This window comes from Palaemon carinicauda, chromosome 17, assembly GCF_036898095.1.
Source record: "Palaemon carinicauda isolate YSFRI2023 chromosome 17, ASM3689809v2, whole genome shotgun sequence".
In the NCBI taxonomy this organism is placed as follows: domain Eukaryota; kingdom Metazoa; phylum Arthropoda; class Malacostraca; order Decapoda; family Palaemonidae; genus Palaemon; species Palaemon carinicauda.
The window spans coordinates 52,523,126-52,540,780 of NC_090741.1; the positions used below are offsets into that span (position 1 = coordinate 52,523,126).

Genomic DNA, 17,655 nt, shown 5'->3' on the forward strand with positions numbered 1-17,655 from the left:
ATTCTTGCATATTGTATTGAACCCCCCAAAAAACGGAAAAAGTCCATAGTTTATTTTCCTTGTATATATGGATAACATTATTGTCGATTTCTGTTACTTGTTACACAATCATATTATACATGACATTTCAAACGTTATGTGAAAGTAGGATGGTAATTATATACTGTGAAAAAAAAAAAAAAAAAAAAAAAAAATTAATCGGAAATTCTTTGTTAAAAATATACTGACCCAGCTGCATTTCAGTAAAATACAGGCGACCGTAATTCTTACCCTACTCTGTTGTTATCTTTTACGGATTGGTGACCGTAATATCACTCCTTGACGTCAATATATCCGTTTTCAAAACAGTAAATGCCTGGCAACATTTATTCCAGTATTTTTTACGGTTTATTACGGAAAATTTTAAAGTGTACTTCAACCTAAGATAAAAATATGAATATATTTCGTATGTTGGTAAAAGCATTGTTGATATATGAATAACAATTTATGAAATGAATCACACAAAAGACGACGACGACTGACTGAGGCAAACAGAAGCCAGTGAAATTAAAGAGGAGAACACATAGCTGTCTCCCTCAGAGGAACTATATGGCATTCAAAAACCCGTTCTTGGGATAATGCATTTGCTTATGGTGAGCTCTGTTTGATTAATCGATATTTCTGTCTCTCCTGCCTGTAGGAACATCTGAAAATAAAGGAAAGTCGCTTCGTGAACTGGAAAGAAAATATAAACATTCTAATAGGACCTTTTCCTATCTGAGCATTGTCTGGTGATCAGTTTTTTCTCACTGTCGAATCGCGCGGTAGATCTCAATTATTTTAAAAGCTATTTTCCCGGATTACTAGACTTTCGGATTTTGTAATGTGAGAGTTTTTAAGAGTCCTCCCTGTTTTTTATTATGTACACAGTATAAATAACACACACTGCTACACACACACACACACATCGTTTCATAGGAAAGCACATTACGTTCCATATACTTCGACTTGGGGGTCCAAAGACCGTCACCTATTTCAAGACGCCATATTGGATTCAGTTCTTTGCCCTGCAGGAGAGCTATGTCTTTTTATTCTTATCAGAGGAAGGTAAAAGGAGTTTACACCCCATCCTCCCTCTCTCATCTCACAATGACACCGCGGTGGTACTGGGATGACTCAGTGTTCCTGCGATGACAGAGTATTACTGCGATGACGTGGTATTACGGCGATGACGCGCGATGGTACCGCGATGACGCGGTGGTACTGCGATGACGAGCGATGGTACCGCGATGACGAGCGATGGTACCGCGATGATCCACTGGTACTGCAATGACGAACGATTGTACCGCGATGACGCGGTGGTACTGCGATGACGAGCAATGGTACCGCGATGACGCGGTGGTACTGCGATGACGACGCGCGATAGTACTGCGATAACGACAAGTTAGTACTGCCATGATGCGATGACAAGGAAGCTTCTTTCACTATGTGACGAAGGCCGTAGACGACAGTAAGTAGCGCACTAGGAGCGCTAAGGATAAGAGCATGCAGCCAGAGGGCTGGCGCTGCAGCAAGGTGCTACTGCTTGTCTGCATGGCTGCGGGCTCTTCGGCTGTAGAAAAAAATAAATAAATAAAAGATAAGATGGATTGAGAATACAGTGATAATGCAGTATTTTCATGAATTCTTACTGAATCATCACCTCTGTCTCCATGTACAAAGATGCACAAATATGAAGTATTTCATCTTGCTTTCAATAACAATCAGAGAGAGAAAGGAAGACAGACAGAGAGAGAGAGAGAGAGAGAGAGAGAGAGAGAATTAGCACACTCCCTCACTATACCACCTTTGAACACATGAACCATTATAGTCGCCCTCTCGGTGTTCGACGGAGCGCACTGATATTTCCCCGAATGGGATAAGGTTGCCTTAGCCACCAGAAGCGTCGACACAGTGATCCCGTCTCCTTGCCTTACGTCCACCTCAACACTACCGTCAGTTTCGTAATTGATGACCTTTTGATGAGAGGAGAGCCGTTAGAGAGGTTAGCTTTTAGGAGAGAGGAGAGGAAAGCCGTTAGAGAGGTTAGCTTTTAGGAGAGAGGAGAGGAGAGCCGTTAGAGAGGTTAGCTTTAAGGAGAGAGGAGAGGAGAGCCGTTAGAGAGGTTAGCTTTTAGGAGAGAGGAGAGGAGAGCCGTTAGAGAGGTTAGCTTTTAGGAGAGAGGAGAAGAGAGCCGTTAGAGAGGTTAGCTTTTAGGAGAGAGGAGAGGAGAGCCGTTAGAGAGGTTATCTTTTATGAGAGAGTCACTACAGCGATTAGAATTCAAGAGTTCCTACCTAGATATTAGGTAACTAAATGCTGTTTGCTTAAGTTTTGTTAAGCAAGTTAGGTTTGACTTATGTTGCGTAATATAATAGTTTGTTGTGTACTTACTTTACTTAAATCGAGGTGAAATGGTCTTGCTTGGAATTATTTATTTCATTATGCTTAATTTGATTAAGTGTTAACATTATTCAGCATATGCTAACATGCCTACACACACATACACGCACACACACACACACCACACACATAATATATATATATATATGTATATATGTACATATACATATATATACAATATATATATATATATATATATGTATATATATATATGTACATATATATATATATATATATATAATTTATATTCATCATCCTCAAGAAAAAAAATGGGAAAAAGGGTATTATGTAATTTCAAGGCTCTTTCTATGGATAACCTCGTTGCATATATTACCCGGAAGGAGCTCTAATATAAAAGGATCCTAGCTGCCTTTGGGACGCCTACCATCTGCATAAATTATCTTGGGGAAAGGGCCTTACCAAAAAAAAAAAAAAAAAAAAAAAATATATTGTAGAGTTTTTTCTTAGTTTGATTAGGTTTCTGCTAACTAATATTATTAATGTCTTTTTAGAAAAGTAAAATTGACGTAAATTATTAGGGAGATATATAATCAAATTTGAATATATATATATATATATATATATAAATATATATATATATATATATATATATAGTTCATTGTATGTAATATTTGATAATAAAAACAGTAGGGATAGTGCTGTTATAAATTATTATTATTGTACATGACCTCACACATATGCACACACACACACACACACACATATATATATATATATATATTTATATATATATATATATATATATGTATATACAGTATATATAGACATATATATATATATCATATATACGTATATATATATACACACACACACATATATATATATATATATATATGTATACATATATATATATATGTATATGTGTGTCTGTGTGTGTATATATATACATATATATGATATATATATATATATATATATACTGTATATATATACAAATATATGTGTATATATATATATATATATATAAATATATACATATATATATACTGTATATATACAAATATATGTGTACACACACACACACACACATATATATATATATATATATACATATATATATATATATATATATTTATATATATATATATATATATATATAAATATATACATATATATATACAGTATATATATATATATATATATATGCATATATATATATATATATATATGTATATATATGTATATATATGTATGTATATGTAAATATATATATATATATATATATATACATTCGTGTGTGCATATTTCTTATATTGATATGGAAAGTTATCTTAAACACAAAGATACTTGAGCAAATAAAACTAATATCCTAAAAGTCTATAAGGACACGAAACTCTCACCTCTCCGCCATGATACCAGAATATGTACTCGGGAGGCGCAGGACTTGGACTGACGACGCAGGTGAGATTAAGGGCTCCGCCTTCGTCAGTATGGAGTTCAGGGGCGTGAAGGATTCGGGCTGTGGGCACTAGAAGGAGAGGGAAATATGATGACATTTGTTATTATTATTATTATTATTATTATTATTATTATTATTATTAATAGTGATATTATTATTATTATTATTATTATTATTATCATTATTATTATTATTATTATTATTATTATTATTATTATTATTATTATTACTATTAATGATATTATTATCATTATAATTTTTGCTATTATTATTAATATTATCATTGTTTTTTTTATTATTATTAATAATAATAATAATAATAATAATAATAATAATAATAATAAAAATATTATTATTATTATTATTATTATTATTATTATTATTATTTTAATGATTACTCTTAATGATATTATTATCATTATAATTTTTGCTATTATTATTTCTATTATCATTATTATTGTTATTATTATTAATAATAATAATAATAATAATAATAATAATAATAATAATGAAAATAATAATATAATTATTATTATTATTATTATTATTATTATTATTATTATTATTATTATTATTATTATTATTATTATTATTATTATTATTATTATTATTAGAAAAGGAAAACTCACCCACAACATTTAGCGTGATAAGATATCCCCTCACGGGCTTCGTCGACACTTGGCATTCGTACAAGCCCGAATCCCTGACGGTGGGCTGCCGAATTTGTAGGGTCCACTCGTTCGTGCCTTCCCGGTGTAGGGCTGAGAACCGGTGGTCGCTCGTGTACGTGAAGGATCCCACCGTCAGGATGTGTGTGTCCCTATGACGGATCCAGGAAACCTGTGAGGATATTATTATTATTAGTAGTAGTAGTAGTAGTAGTAGTAGTAGTAGTAGTAGTAGTAGTAGCTAAGCTACAACCCTAGTTGGAAAAGCAGGATGCTATAAGCCCAAGGGGTCCAACAAGGAAAAATAGCATAATAATGAAAGGTTAATGGCTAGGCTACAACCCTAGTTGGAAAAGCAGAATGCTATAAGCCCAAGGGGTCCAACAACGAAAAATAGCATGGCGAGGAAAGAAAATAAGGAACTAAATAGACTTTAAGAGAAGTAATGAACAATTAAAATCAAATACTTATAGAACGTTAACAACATAGAAATACATATTTAAAGTTTAATAGCTTCAAGAAAAACAAGAGGAAGATATATAAGATAGAATAGTGTGCCCAATTATACACTCAAGTAAGAGAACCCTACTCCAAGACAATGAAAGACTATGGCACAGAAGCTATGGCACTACCTACGAATAAGGAACAATGGTTAGAATCAGCCTACCCTAGCTGAAGAGTCTCTTTGGTTAAACTTCTCAACGTCCAATATCACCTTGACCCTGAGCCACTGAGCCAGAATGGACCTCGGCTCCAAAATGGACCTAGGGTCCAGAATAGACCCCAACTCCAATTAAGATAGTATAGCGTGCCCAAGTGTAACCTCAAGCAAGAGAACTCTAACCCAAGACAGTGAAAGACCATGGTACAGACGCTATGTCATTACCCAAGGATAGAGAATAATGGTTTGATTTTGGATTGTCCTTCTAGTAGAAGACCTGCTTACCATAGCAAAAGAGTCTCTTCGGTTAAACGTTTCAATGTCCAATATCCCCTGGTCGACCACAACCTACCGTTTTGGTGCCAAGATTGTTGACCCTGCAGACGAGATGGGCAGTCTGACCCTCCACTGCGGAGACATTAATCGGCACGCTGGGATCGAACACGGGGTCGAAAAGGGAGTTTAGGTAGTCACTAGTAGAAGAGCTGCTTACCATAGTGAAAGAGTCTCTTCGGTTAAACTTTTCAATGTCCAATATCCCCTGGACGACTCACAACCTACCGTTTTGGTGCCAAGATTGTTGACCCTGCAGACGAGATGGGCAGTCTGACCCTCCACTGCGGAGACGTTAATCGGCACGCTGGGATCGAACACGGGGTCGAAAAGGGATTTTAGGTAGTCACTAGTAGAAGAGCTGCTTACCATAGCGAAAGAGTCTCTTCGGTTAAACTTTTCAACGTCCAATATCCCCTGGACGACCCCAACCTACCGTTTTGGTGCCAAGATTGTTGACCCTGCAGACGAGATGGGCAGTCTGACCCTCCACTGCGGAAACGTTAATCGGTACGCTAGGATCGAACACGGGGTCGAAAAAGGAGTTTAGGTAGTCACTAGTAGAAGAGCTGCTTACCATAGCGAAAGAGTCTCTTCGGTTAAACATTTCAATGTCCAATTTCCCCCTGGAAGACCACAACCTACCGTTTTGGTGCCAAGATTGTTGACCCTGCAGACGAGATGGGCAGTCTGACCCTCCACTGCGGAGACGTTAATCGGCACGCTGGGATCGAACACGGGATCGAAAAGGGAGTTTAGGTAGTCACTCCACGAGTCCGGATCCACGCCCGCATTCTCTTCCCCGTCGCCGGCGGTGTCCAAGTCGCCGACGTCCGCAGCCATGGCGATGTCCATGGATGGGTCCGAGAGGGAGTTCCCGGAGGCTAGGTCAGCAGCAGCTGCTGCTGCTGCTGTGATGCTGACTGGAAGTAGATGGATGGATGAATGAATGGAGGAACGGATGCATGGATAATTAGCTGAACAGATGATTGAATAAACTAGGTGAATTGATGGGGGATTAGTTAGATAAATGAATATATAAGCAAATATATATTTGAATAAGGGAACAGATGGTTTTGAAATGAAATTAACAAAATCAATCACACAGCTTTCAAATAGATGGATGGATGAATGAATGGAAGAACGGATGCATGGATAATTAGCTGAACAGATGATTGAATAAACTAGGTGAATTGATGGGGGATTAGTTAGATAAATGAATATATAACCAAATATATATTTGAATAAGGGAATAGAAGGTTTTCTGGAAATAGATGGATGGATGAATGAATGGAGGAACGGATGCAGGGATAATTAGCTGAATGGATGATTGAATAAACTAGTTGAATTGATGGGGGATTAGTTAGATAAATGAATGCATAACCAAATATATATTTGAATAAGGAAATAGATGATTTTGAAATTAAATTAACAAAATCAATCACACAGCTTTCAAATAGATGGATGGATGAATGAATGGAGGAACGGATGCATGGATAATTAGCTGAACAGGTGATTGAATAAACTAGGTGAATTGATGGAGGGTTAGTTAGATAAATGAATATATAACCAAATATATAATTGAATAAGGAAATAGATGGTTTTGAAATGAGATTAACAAAATCAATCACACAGCTTTCATACAATAATATACACAACTTTCATACAATAATATACACAGCTTTCATACAATGATATACACAACTTTCATACAATAATATACACAGGTTTCATACAATAATATACACAACTTTCATACAATAATATACACAACTTTCATACAATAATATACAAAGGCAAAATAAGGAGGGATTAAAAAGATTAAAAAAAGGATAAATAAATTTCAGATGAAAGCAACTTTTCTTTTCTCACAGACATCTCTAGATGACTTATCAATTGCCCCAGTATGTATTTGTCTGAACGGAAGGACATATTTGGATGGGGGTGTAAAGTCATGTCCTAGCCCGGAGGGAAATGGTAAACAGGGTTCTTGAAATACAAGGGCTTATAGAAATATAAGGACTTATAGAATAAGGGGTTATAGAAATATAAGGGCTGATAGAAATATAAGGAGTTATAAAAATATAAGGGCTTATAGAAATATAAGAGGTTATAGAAATAATGGCTTATAGAAATATAAGGGGTCATAGAAATATAAGGGCTTATAAAAATATAAGGACTTATACAATTTACAAATAGATGTGGTAAAAGAAATATAAGGGATTATAGAAATAGAAGGGGTCATAGAAATATAAGTGCTTATAAAGATAAGGAGTTAGAAAAATATAAGGGCTTATAGAAATATAAGGGGTTATAGAAACCAATTGAACACAGAAGCTGAGATAGAATTCAGAATCCTATCTTAATGGCAGTGGGGAGGTGGCATTCTTCAAACGTAGCCATTTGGGAAGAGTTGATAATGATGTGCAATGATTAGCATATTTCATTAATTGTATTATAATTATTAATATAATTATAATTATTAATGTTTTATAATTGAGAGATTTTATATATATATTCATTGTATTATTCAGACTACTAATACTTATTATAATATTAGTAATAAAAATATTAAAAAATCTTCATCGACATTTTCTCAAATTATATTTATTTTAGAGATCGTTTGTTATCTTTTGGTCTAATAATCTGTTCAGGTTCAGGTTCTGGTTCCTGGTTCCCTGGTTCCTTATTGCTCACTCCGCAAAATAAGTTAATGAAATGATTAGCATATCTCATCAATTGTATCATTCCATGAAACACGAATAAATGAAACAAAGCTTTTTCCATCGGTGCTCCTCTGCTTAGACAGAAGTGTTTACAGTGCTCCCCTTTAGTAGATGACCTTTAGCAGGTGGCTTCTCAACTCCCGGGTTATTTGTCTGTCAATAAATCAACTCTTGGACTGCGCAATGGACGCCTCTTTTTCCCATGTATACCTCACCTCTCTGTCGTTTGACATCTAAGGGAAAATATTCCTTGATCATTTTGCAGTTTTATTTCAACAGAACTCTTTTGAACAGCTTCAGACCCACTCCTATGGCCAATAGTTGAATAAATATCTATCATCATCATCATCATCTCCTGCACCAATTGACGCAAAGGGCCTCGGTTAGATTTCGCTAGTTATCTCTGTCTTGAGCTTTTAAATCAATGGGTTATTTGTCTGTCAATAAATCAACTCTTGGACTGCGCAATGGAAGCCTCTTTTTCCCATGTATACCTCACCTCTCTGTCGTTTGACATCTAAGGGAAAATATTTCTTGATCATTTCGCAGTTTTATTTCAACAGAACTCTTTTGAACAGTTTCAGATCCTCTCCGATGGCCAATAGTTGAAAAAATATATATATCATCATCATCATCTCCTACGCCAATTGACGCAAAGGGCCTCGGTTAGATTTCGCTAGTTATCTCTGTCTTGAGCTTTTAAATCAATTTCAACAGAACTCTTTTGAACAGTTTCAGACCCTCTTCTATGGCCAATAGTTGAAAAAAATATATATCATCATCATCATCTCCTCCTACGCCAATTGACGCAAAGGGCCTCGGTTAGATTTCGCTAGTTATCTCTATCTTGAGCTTTTAAATCAATGGGTTATTTGTCTGTCAATAAATCAACTCTTGGACTGCGCAATGGACGCCTCTTTTTCCCATGTATACCTCACCTCTCTGACGTTTGACATCTCAGGAAAAATATTTCTTGATCATTTAGCTGTTTTATTTCAACAGAACTCTTTTGAACAGTTTCAGATCCTCTCCTATGGCCAATAGTTGAAAAAATATATATGATTTCATCATCATCATCATCTCCTCCTACGCCAATTGACGCAAAGGGACTCGGTTAGATTTCGCTAGTTATCTCTATATTGAGCTTTTAAATCAATTTCAACAGAACTCTTTTAAACAGTTTCAGATCCTCTTCTATGGCTAATAGTTGAAAAAATATATATGATTTCATCATCATCATCATCTCCTCCTACGCCAATTGACGCAAAGGGCCTCTGTTAGATTTCGCTAGTTATCACTATATTGAGCTTTTAAATCAATTTCAACAGAACTCTTTTGAACAGTTTCAGATCCTCTCCTATGGCCAATAGTTGAAAAAATATATATCATCATTATCATCATCTCCTCCTACGCCAATTGACGCAAAGGGCCTCGGTTATATTTCGCTAGTTATCTCTATCTTGAGCTTTTAAATCAATATTTTAAGCATTCATCATCATCTACTTCACGCCTCCTAGTCCTCAGTCATGTAGGACTGGGTCTTCCAAGTGTTTTAGTGTCTTGTGGAGCTCAGTTGAAAGTTTGGAGACCAGTTGAAAGTTTTGGAGCCCAGTTGAAAGTTTGGAGACCATTTGAAAGCTTTGGAGCCCAGTTGAAAGTTTAAATATGATTTACATATAGTGTATTCTTTCTATTTATAAATATATTCCACCACTTTTCTTACGTGAAATCCTAAGAAAAATACTACTTGATCATTTTGCGGGTACATTTCAATTGAACGCATTGTGAACATTTAAAGATCCTCTTTTATTATTATTATTATTATTATTATTATTATTATTATTATTATTATTATTATTATTATTATTATTATTATTATTATTTTATTATTAATATTATTATTATTATTATTATTATTATCATTACTAGCCAAGCTACAACCCTAGTTGGAAAAGCAAGATGCTATAAGCCCAAGGGCTCCAACAGGGAAAAATAGCCCAGCAAGGAAAGGAAATAAGGAAATAAATAAATGATGAGGATAAATTAACTAAAAACAGTAACAGCGTCAAAACAGATGTCCTATATAGACTATTAACAACGTCAAAAACAGATATGTCATATATATACTATAAAAAGACTCATGTCAGCCTGGTCTACATAAAAACATTTGCTCAAACTTTGAACTTTTGAAGTTCTACTGATTCAACTACCCGATTAGGAAGATCACTCCACAACTTGGTAACAGCTGGAATAAAACTTCTAGAATACTGTGTAGTATTGAGCTTCATGATGCAGAAGGCCTGGCTATTAGAATTAACTCCAGGCCTGGTATTACGAACAGGATAGAATTGTCCAGGGAGATCTGAATGTAAAGGATGGTCAGAGTTATCAAAAATCTTATGCAACATGCATAATGAACTAATTGAACGAAGGTGCCAAAGATTAATATCTAGATCAGGAATAAGAAATTTAATAGACCCTAAGTTTCTGTCCAACAAATTAAGATGAGAATCAGCAGCTGAACACCAGACAGGAGAACAATACTAAAAACAAGGTAGAATTATGGACACTAGTTAAAAACATACTAATTACATATTACATATTCTTTCCATTCATTAATATATTCGACTACTCTTCCTCGTGAAATCCTATGAAATGTAGTCCTGTGTGTTCTCTTTATTCTCCAGCTATTCTCCAGCATTGTAAATATGAGCACACTTCATTAAGCAAAGCTCTGCTCGAGCTTCTTAGGTCGTTAAGTCTAATGTACACAAATGAAAAAATATGTGTCTTCAACAATATTAAGGGAAATCTAGATGTAGCTAATCTTCTTATATATTTTACCAAAAACATTAATGCTCAAGAAGCAAATGGGTTTATGTTTCATCTTTTCTCGTAATTTTTTTTACTGAAGCTTGTATTTTGATATTGAGCTTGGGTAATATAAGTACGTACATACATACACACACACACACACTTACACTGACGTTTATATATATACACACACACACACATATATATATATATATATATACATATATATATATATATATATATATATATATATATATATATATATATATATATATATATATATATATATATATATATATATACTGTATATATATATATATATATATATATATATATATATATATATATATATATATGTATATATATATATATATATATATATATATATATATATATATATACAGTATATACATATGTATATATATATATATATATATATGTATATATATATATATATATATACAAAATTCATCACATTTCCTAGTGATTTTCATTTATTCATATAGAGAAAAATTTGTTAGGGAAATATATTGGAAAAATATATAAATCAACATTGTTGTGGAATATGACATGAATTGAAAAATATCATAGAAGATTTAAATAGAAAAAAAGGACTGAAAATGAATATGAGTAAATCTAAGATAATGTTCAATGAAAATGCAGTGACTTATTGTGGTTGTTAAGGAAGAGGCGTACTTAGGACTGGCAGTAATTATCTCCCAAGGGCATGAGATCAAAATTTAAAAGAAGGATGATTGTGGGATGGATCACGAAAAGTAAAATACCACTTTCTCTAAACAGAAAAATATTTAAGCGGACGGTCTTAGCAGTACTAACTCGTGCACACAAAATTACACCCTTACTAAAGCCTGAAAACTTATGCTAGTTATAACTCAAAGAATAATGAGAAAAACTATGATGGAAATAACACAAAGACTTAAAACTTATACTAGTTATAACTCAAAGAATAATGAGAAAAACTGTGATGGAAATAACACAAAGACTTAAAACTTATACTAGTTATAACTCAAAGAATAATGAGAAAAATTGTGATGGAAATAACTCTAAGATACAGAACAAAGAGCAACATGGATACGAGAACAGAGAACAATGTAAAGTAGAGGATATTCTAACAATATGTAAGGCAAAGAAATAGACATGAACAGGGCATATAATGAGAATAACACTTAATATTATGAGCATTAATAATAAGAGAATAGGTCCCTGGAGATTGTAAAAGAAGCAGGGGAAAGAAGAACAGGCCATAAATTGACTGTTATAGACTGGTATAAAAAGACTATAAACAGAAATATAAAATAAAAGGTTATTAAGTATTCCCGTATAGAGAGTTAAAAGATGCAGACTCTGATATAACATTAAAAGAATATTAAAGGGTATAGCTCAAAACCAGGTCTACAAACTGTGTAAAGAACAATGTAAGAACAAATAATGTCAAGAACAGTGTAAGAATGAACATGAGAAGATCACCTGTCTTTACCTAGTGTGAATAAGCTAGTGACTTCAGTCCAATAGCTAATAGATAGACATTAAGAATAATAGATTGGGTTCCTAGAGATTGCAAAATGAGCAAGGGAAAGAAGAACAGTCCATGAATGGACTTTTATAGACTGGTATAGAAAAATCATAAACAGAAATATAAGATAAAGATTATTAAAATATTCCCTTATAGAATTGGAAGAGGCAGACTTGCATATAACATTAAAAGAAAATTGAAGGGTATAGCTTGAAACCAGGTCTACAAACAATGTAATTGACTTTTATCGACTGGTATAGAAAAATCATAAACAGAAATAAAAGATAAAGATTATTAAAATATTCCCTTATAGAATTGAAAGAGGCAGACTTGCATATAACATTAAAAGAAAATTGAAGGGTATAGCTTGAAACCAGGTCTACAAACAATGTAATTGACTTTTATCGACTGGTATAGAAAAATCATAAACAGAAATAAAAGATAAAGATTATTAAATATTCCCTTATAGAATTGAAAGAGGCAGACTTGCATATAACATTAAAAGAAAAATTAAAAAGAATAACTTGAAACTAGGTTTACAAACTGAATTGACTTTTATAGACTGGTATAGAAAAATCATAAGCAAAAATAAAAGATAAAGATTACTAAATATTCCCGTATAAAATTGAAAGAGGCAGACTTGCATATAACATTAAAAGAAAATTAAAGGGTATAGCTTAAAAACCAGGTCTACAAACAATGTAAAGAACAGTTTAAGAATGAACATAACAAGAACATCACCTATCTTATAGAAAAATCATAAACAGAAATAAAAGATAAAGAATACTAAATATTCCCTTATAGAATTAAAAGAGGCAGACTTGCATATAACATGAAAAGAAAATGAAAGGGTATAGCTTGATACCAGGTCTACAAACAATGTAATTGACTTTTATAGACTGGTATAGAAAAATCATAAACAGAAATAAAAGATAAAGATTATTAAATATTAAAATTGAAAGAGGCAGACTTGCATATAACATTAAAAGAAAATTAAAGGGTATAGCTTGAAACCAGGTCTACAAACAACGTAAAGAACAGCGTAAGAATGAACATAACAAGAACATCACCTCTCTTTACCTAGTGTGAGTAAGCTAATGACTTCAGTCCAGTAGCGGGGCCTATTCCAGCGTTGCTGTAACATTGAGCGACCTGTTTGCATCATGGAAGTCCCACTTAAAAGCTTTAAAAGTCACTTGGCATCTTGAACTCCTGAGGGATCACCATTTCAGACAGGCATGAGCTACGAACCCTGGCTCATTGTGGGGAAATGTTCTCTGATTGATGTACCCATTCGACATTTGTTTCTTTGGCCGCATGACTTATTTCTTCTGTTGACTTCTCTTCATGGAAATTCACTTCACTTGGCCAAAATGATGAAGTCAGGGATTCATGAATTCATTGTTCATATGTAGAGTTTCTTGGGGAAGACTTCATTTGTCCAGGGTGCCTGTAAGTGAGGAAGAGAAATCTTAGCTGTTATCTTGAATTTCAATTTGTGGTTAATGTTTTATTTACTGTCACAAATGATAAATAATCTAATGTTTTCATACAACTCTGTGGCAGAAATGTGTATTATTATTATTATCATTATTATTATTATTATTATTATTATTATTATTATTGTTGTTATTATTGTTATTATAACTTATCAATACAATTATAATTATTATTATTATTATTATTATTATTATTATTATTATTATTATTATTATTATTATTATTATTATTATTATTATTATTATTATTGTTGTTGTTGTTGTTGCTGTTGCTATGAGTGTTATCATTATTTATCAATACTATTATTATTATTATTATTATTATTATTATTATTATTATTATTATCATGACTAGCTAAGCTACAACTCTAGTTAAAAAAAAGCAAGATACTATAAGCCAAAGGGCTCCAGCATGGAAAAATATGGAAAAATAGGGGCTCATAGGAAAACAAAACCTTACTTATACATAGAAAATATGTTTCACTTATTTCATTAAATAATTTATAGATAGTATACATGTCAATAAAAAAAGTAGGTTGATAAGACTAATGACATGCAGGGTCTATGAATACTTTACTATGAAATCCCTTTGATAAAATTCACGTAAAATCTCTATATACTTTCTCCGGTATCGCTTACAATATGGAAAATTCAAAGAGATTCTTTTGTATTTTCTACACGTGAAATCATTTCTACGGCGTATCAATTTTGCTTCTCGGAAAATTGAAATATTCCATTTGCTTAATCTGATATCAAATGTACTTTTCATATTACGATTTCTGAGAGTTTTGTAGATTTATCTATTTTTAGCTGATAGGAAAGGCGGGTGAAAGAAGAGGGTAGACATTTAGCTAACTAACCTTAGTAGGGAATAGTTTGAAAAATTAAGTGTTAGTAAGAGTATTTTAAAGTGTGGTTTAAGACCTTTGAACTTGGCTGGCATACTGCAACTTACATCAGATTTAAAAGGTATTTTTTAGCTGATAGAAAAAGTGGGTGAAAGAAAAGTGAGGACATTTAGCTAACTAATCTTAGTAGGGAATAGTTTGGAAAGTTAAGTATAAAGTAAGAGGGATGTAAAGTGTGGTTTAAGACCTCTGAGCTTGGCTGGCATACTGCAACTTACACTAGATCTAGAAGGTTTTTTTTTAGCTCATTGGAAAACTAGAGTGAAAGAAAAGTGAAGACATTTAGCTAACTAACCTTGGTAGGGAATAGTTTGAAAAATGAAGTGTTAGTAAGAGTATTGTAAAGTGTGGTTTAAGACCTTTGAGCTTGGCTGGCATTCGCAAACTAACATCAGATCTAGAAGGTATGTTTTTAGCTCATTGGAAAACTGATTGATAAAAAAGTGAGGACATTTAGCTAACTAACCTGGGTAGGGAATAGTTTGGAAAGTTAAGTACAAACTAAGAGTATTGTAAAGTGTGGTTTAAGACCTTTGAGCTTGGCTGGCATACTGCAACTGACATCAGATCTAAAAGGTATTTTTTTAGCTCATTGGAAAACTGAGTGAAAGAAAAGTGAGGACATTTAGCTAACTAACCTTGGTAGGGAAGATTTTTAAAAATTAAGTGTTAGTAAGAGTAGTGTAAAGTGTGGTTTAAGACCTTTGAACTTGGCTAGCATACTGCAACTTACATCAGATCAAAAAGGTGCTTTTTAGCTAATAGGAAAACTGAGTGAAAGAAAAGTGAGGACATTTAGCTAACTAACCACCTTAGGGAACAGTTTGGAAAGTTAAGTGTTAGTAAGAGTATTGTGAAGTGTGGTTTAAGACCTCTGAGCTTGGCTGGCATACTGCAACTTACATCAGATCTAAAAGGTATAGTTTTAGCTCATTGAAAAACTGATTGGAAAAAAAGTGAGGACATTTAGCTAACTAACCTTGGTAGGGAAGATTTTTAAAAATTAAGTGTTAGTAAGAGTAGTGTAAAGTGTGGTTTAAGACCTTTGAACTTGGCTGGCATACTGCAACTTACACTAGATCTAAAAGGTATTTTTTTTAGCTCATTGGAAAACTGAGTGAAAGAAAAGTGAGGAAATTTAGCTAACTAACCTTAGTAGGGAATAGTTTGGAAAATTAAGTATTAGTAAGAGTATTGTAAAGTGGGGTTTAAGACCTTTGAACTTGGCTGGCATACTGCAACTTACACTAGATCTAAAAGGTATTATTTTAGCTCATTGGAAAACTGATTGAATAAAAGTGAGGACATTTAGCTAACTAACCTTGCTAGGGAATAGTTTTAAAAATTAAGTGTTAGTAAGAGTATTGTAAAGTGTGGTTTAAGACCTCTGAGCTTGGCTGGCATACTGCAACTGACATCAGATCTAGAAGGTTTTTTTTAGCTAATTGGAAAACTGATTGAGAAAAAAAGTAAGGACATTTAGCTAACTAACCTTGGTAGGGAATAATTTGAAAAATTGTGTTAGTAAGAGTAGTATAAAGTGTGGTTTCAGACCTTTGAGCTTGGTTGACATACTGCAACTAACATCAGATCTGAAAGGTATTTTTTAGCTCATTGGAAAACTAAGTGAAAAAAAGTGAGGACATTTAGCTAACTAACCTTGGTCGGGAATAGTTTGAAAAATGAAGTGTTAGTAAGAGTATTGTAAAGGGTGGTTTAACACCTCTGAGCTTGGCTGGCATACTGCAACTTACACTAGATCTAAAAGGTATTTTTTTTAGCTCATTGGAAAACTGAGTGAAAGAAAAGTGATGATATTTAGCTAACTAACCATGGTTGGGAATAGTTTGGAATGTTAAGGGTTAATAAGAGTAGTGTAAAATGTATTTTAAGACCTTTGAACTTGGCTGCCCTACTGCAACTTGCATCAGATCTAAAATGTATTTTTTAGCTGATATGAAAGATGGGTGAAAGAACATTAAGGACATTTAGCTAGCTAACCATGGTAGGGAATAGCTTATCACGTTAAGTATGTTAAGTATCAGTAAGCGTGATTTAAAGTGTATTTTTAACCACAATGTTATTTATATAAAGCTACATTTTTGTCGTTATGGTTTTAAAGTTGATTTAATAAAATAATGGCTTACTTTTCTTTTACTCATTGTTTCCTGGTTATTCTTGGTTACCGATAATTTTGATACGTCATTTTGTTCCCTTTAAACTGGCGTCACAAAAATGAAGATCATAGACTCTACTTTCCCTTGAGTTATGTCCCTCGAAATGTACCCAGTTCTCACCATGTAGAAAGCATTTTTCCCATCGGCATTTATATCACGAACATTACATTTTCATGCGTCGCTAAGTGAAGTCTGTAAAGGAGTTGAGAGCTTTCAATAATTAAATGCGATAGAGTCAATTTAGACTTCTTTTAAAAGAACCATATTCTCTGGACTAGAACCCAGTTCAATCACCAACTTTCGTGTTTATGAAGTTATGAAGTTATGTAGCTATGTAGTTATGTAGTTATGGGGTTTTGTAGTTATGTAGTTATGAAGATCATAGACTCATAGACTATGCTTCCCCTTGGGCTATATCCCTCGAAGTGTACCCAGTTCTCAGCATGTAGAAAAGCATTTTTCCCATCGGTATCTAAATCACGAACATTACATTT

At 33.2% G+C, this 17,655-nt stretch overlaps 1 protein-coding gene across 1 annotated transcript in view; it reads right to left on the reverse strand.

Annotated features, from left to right (window-relative positions):
* Window positions 1-236: 236 nt before the first annotated feature.
* LOC137656077 (zwei Ig domain protein zig-8-like) overlaps window positions 237-17,655 on the reverse strand; it is a 53,926-nt gene continuing 36,507 nt past the window's right edge. The window contains exons 2-7 of the mRNA XM_068390250.1: window positions 13,658-14,027; window positions 6,149-6,426; window positions 4,471-4,681; window positions 3,783-3,910; window positions 1,826-1,994; window positions 237-1,591 (exon numbers count right to left, since the gene is read on the reverse strand). Of these exons, the coding sequence (XP_068246351.1) occupies window positions 1,464-1,591; window positions 1,826-1,994; window positions 3,783-3,910; window positions 4,471-4,681; window positions 6,149-6,426; window positions 13,658-13,742 (999 nt within the window). The 5' untranslated portion in view covers window positions 13,743-14,027 and the 3' untranslated portion in view covers window positions 237-1,463. The remainder of the gene's footprint in view (window positions 1,592-1,825; window positions 1,995-3,782; window positions 3,911-4,470; window positions 4,682-6,148; window positions 6,427-13,657; window positions 14,028-17,655) is intronic.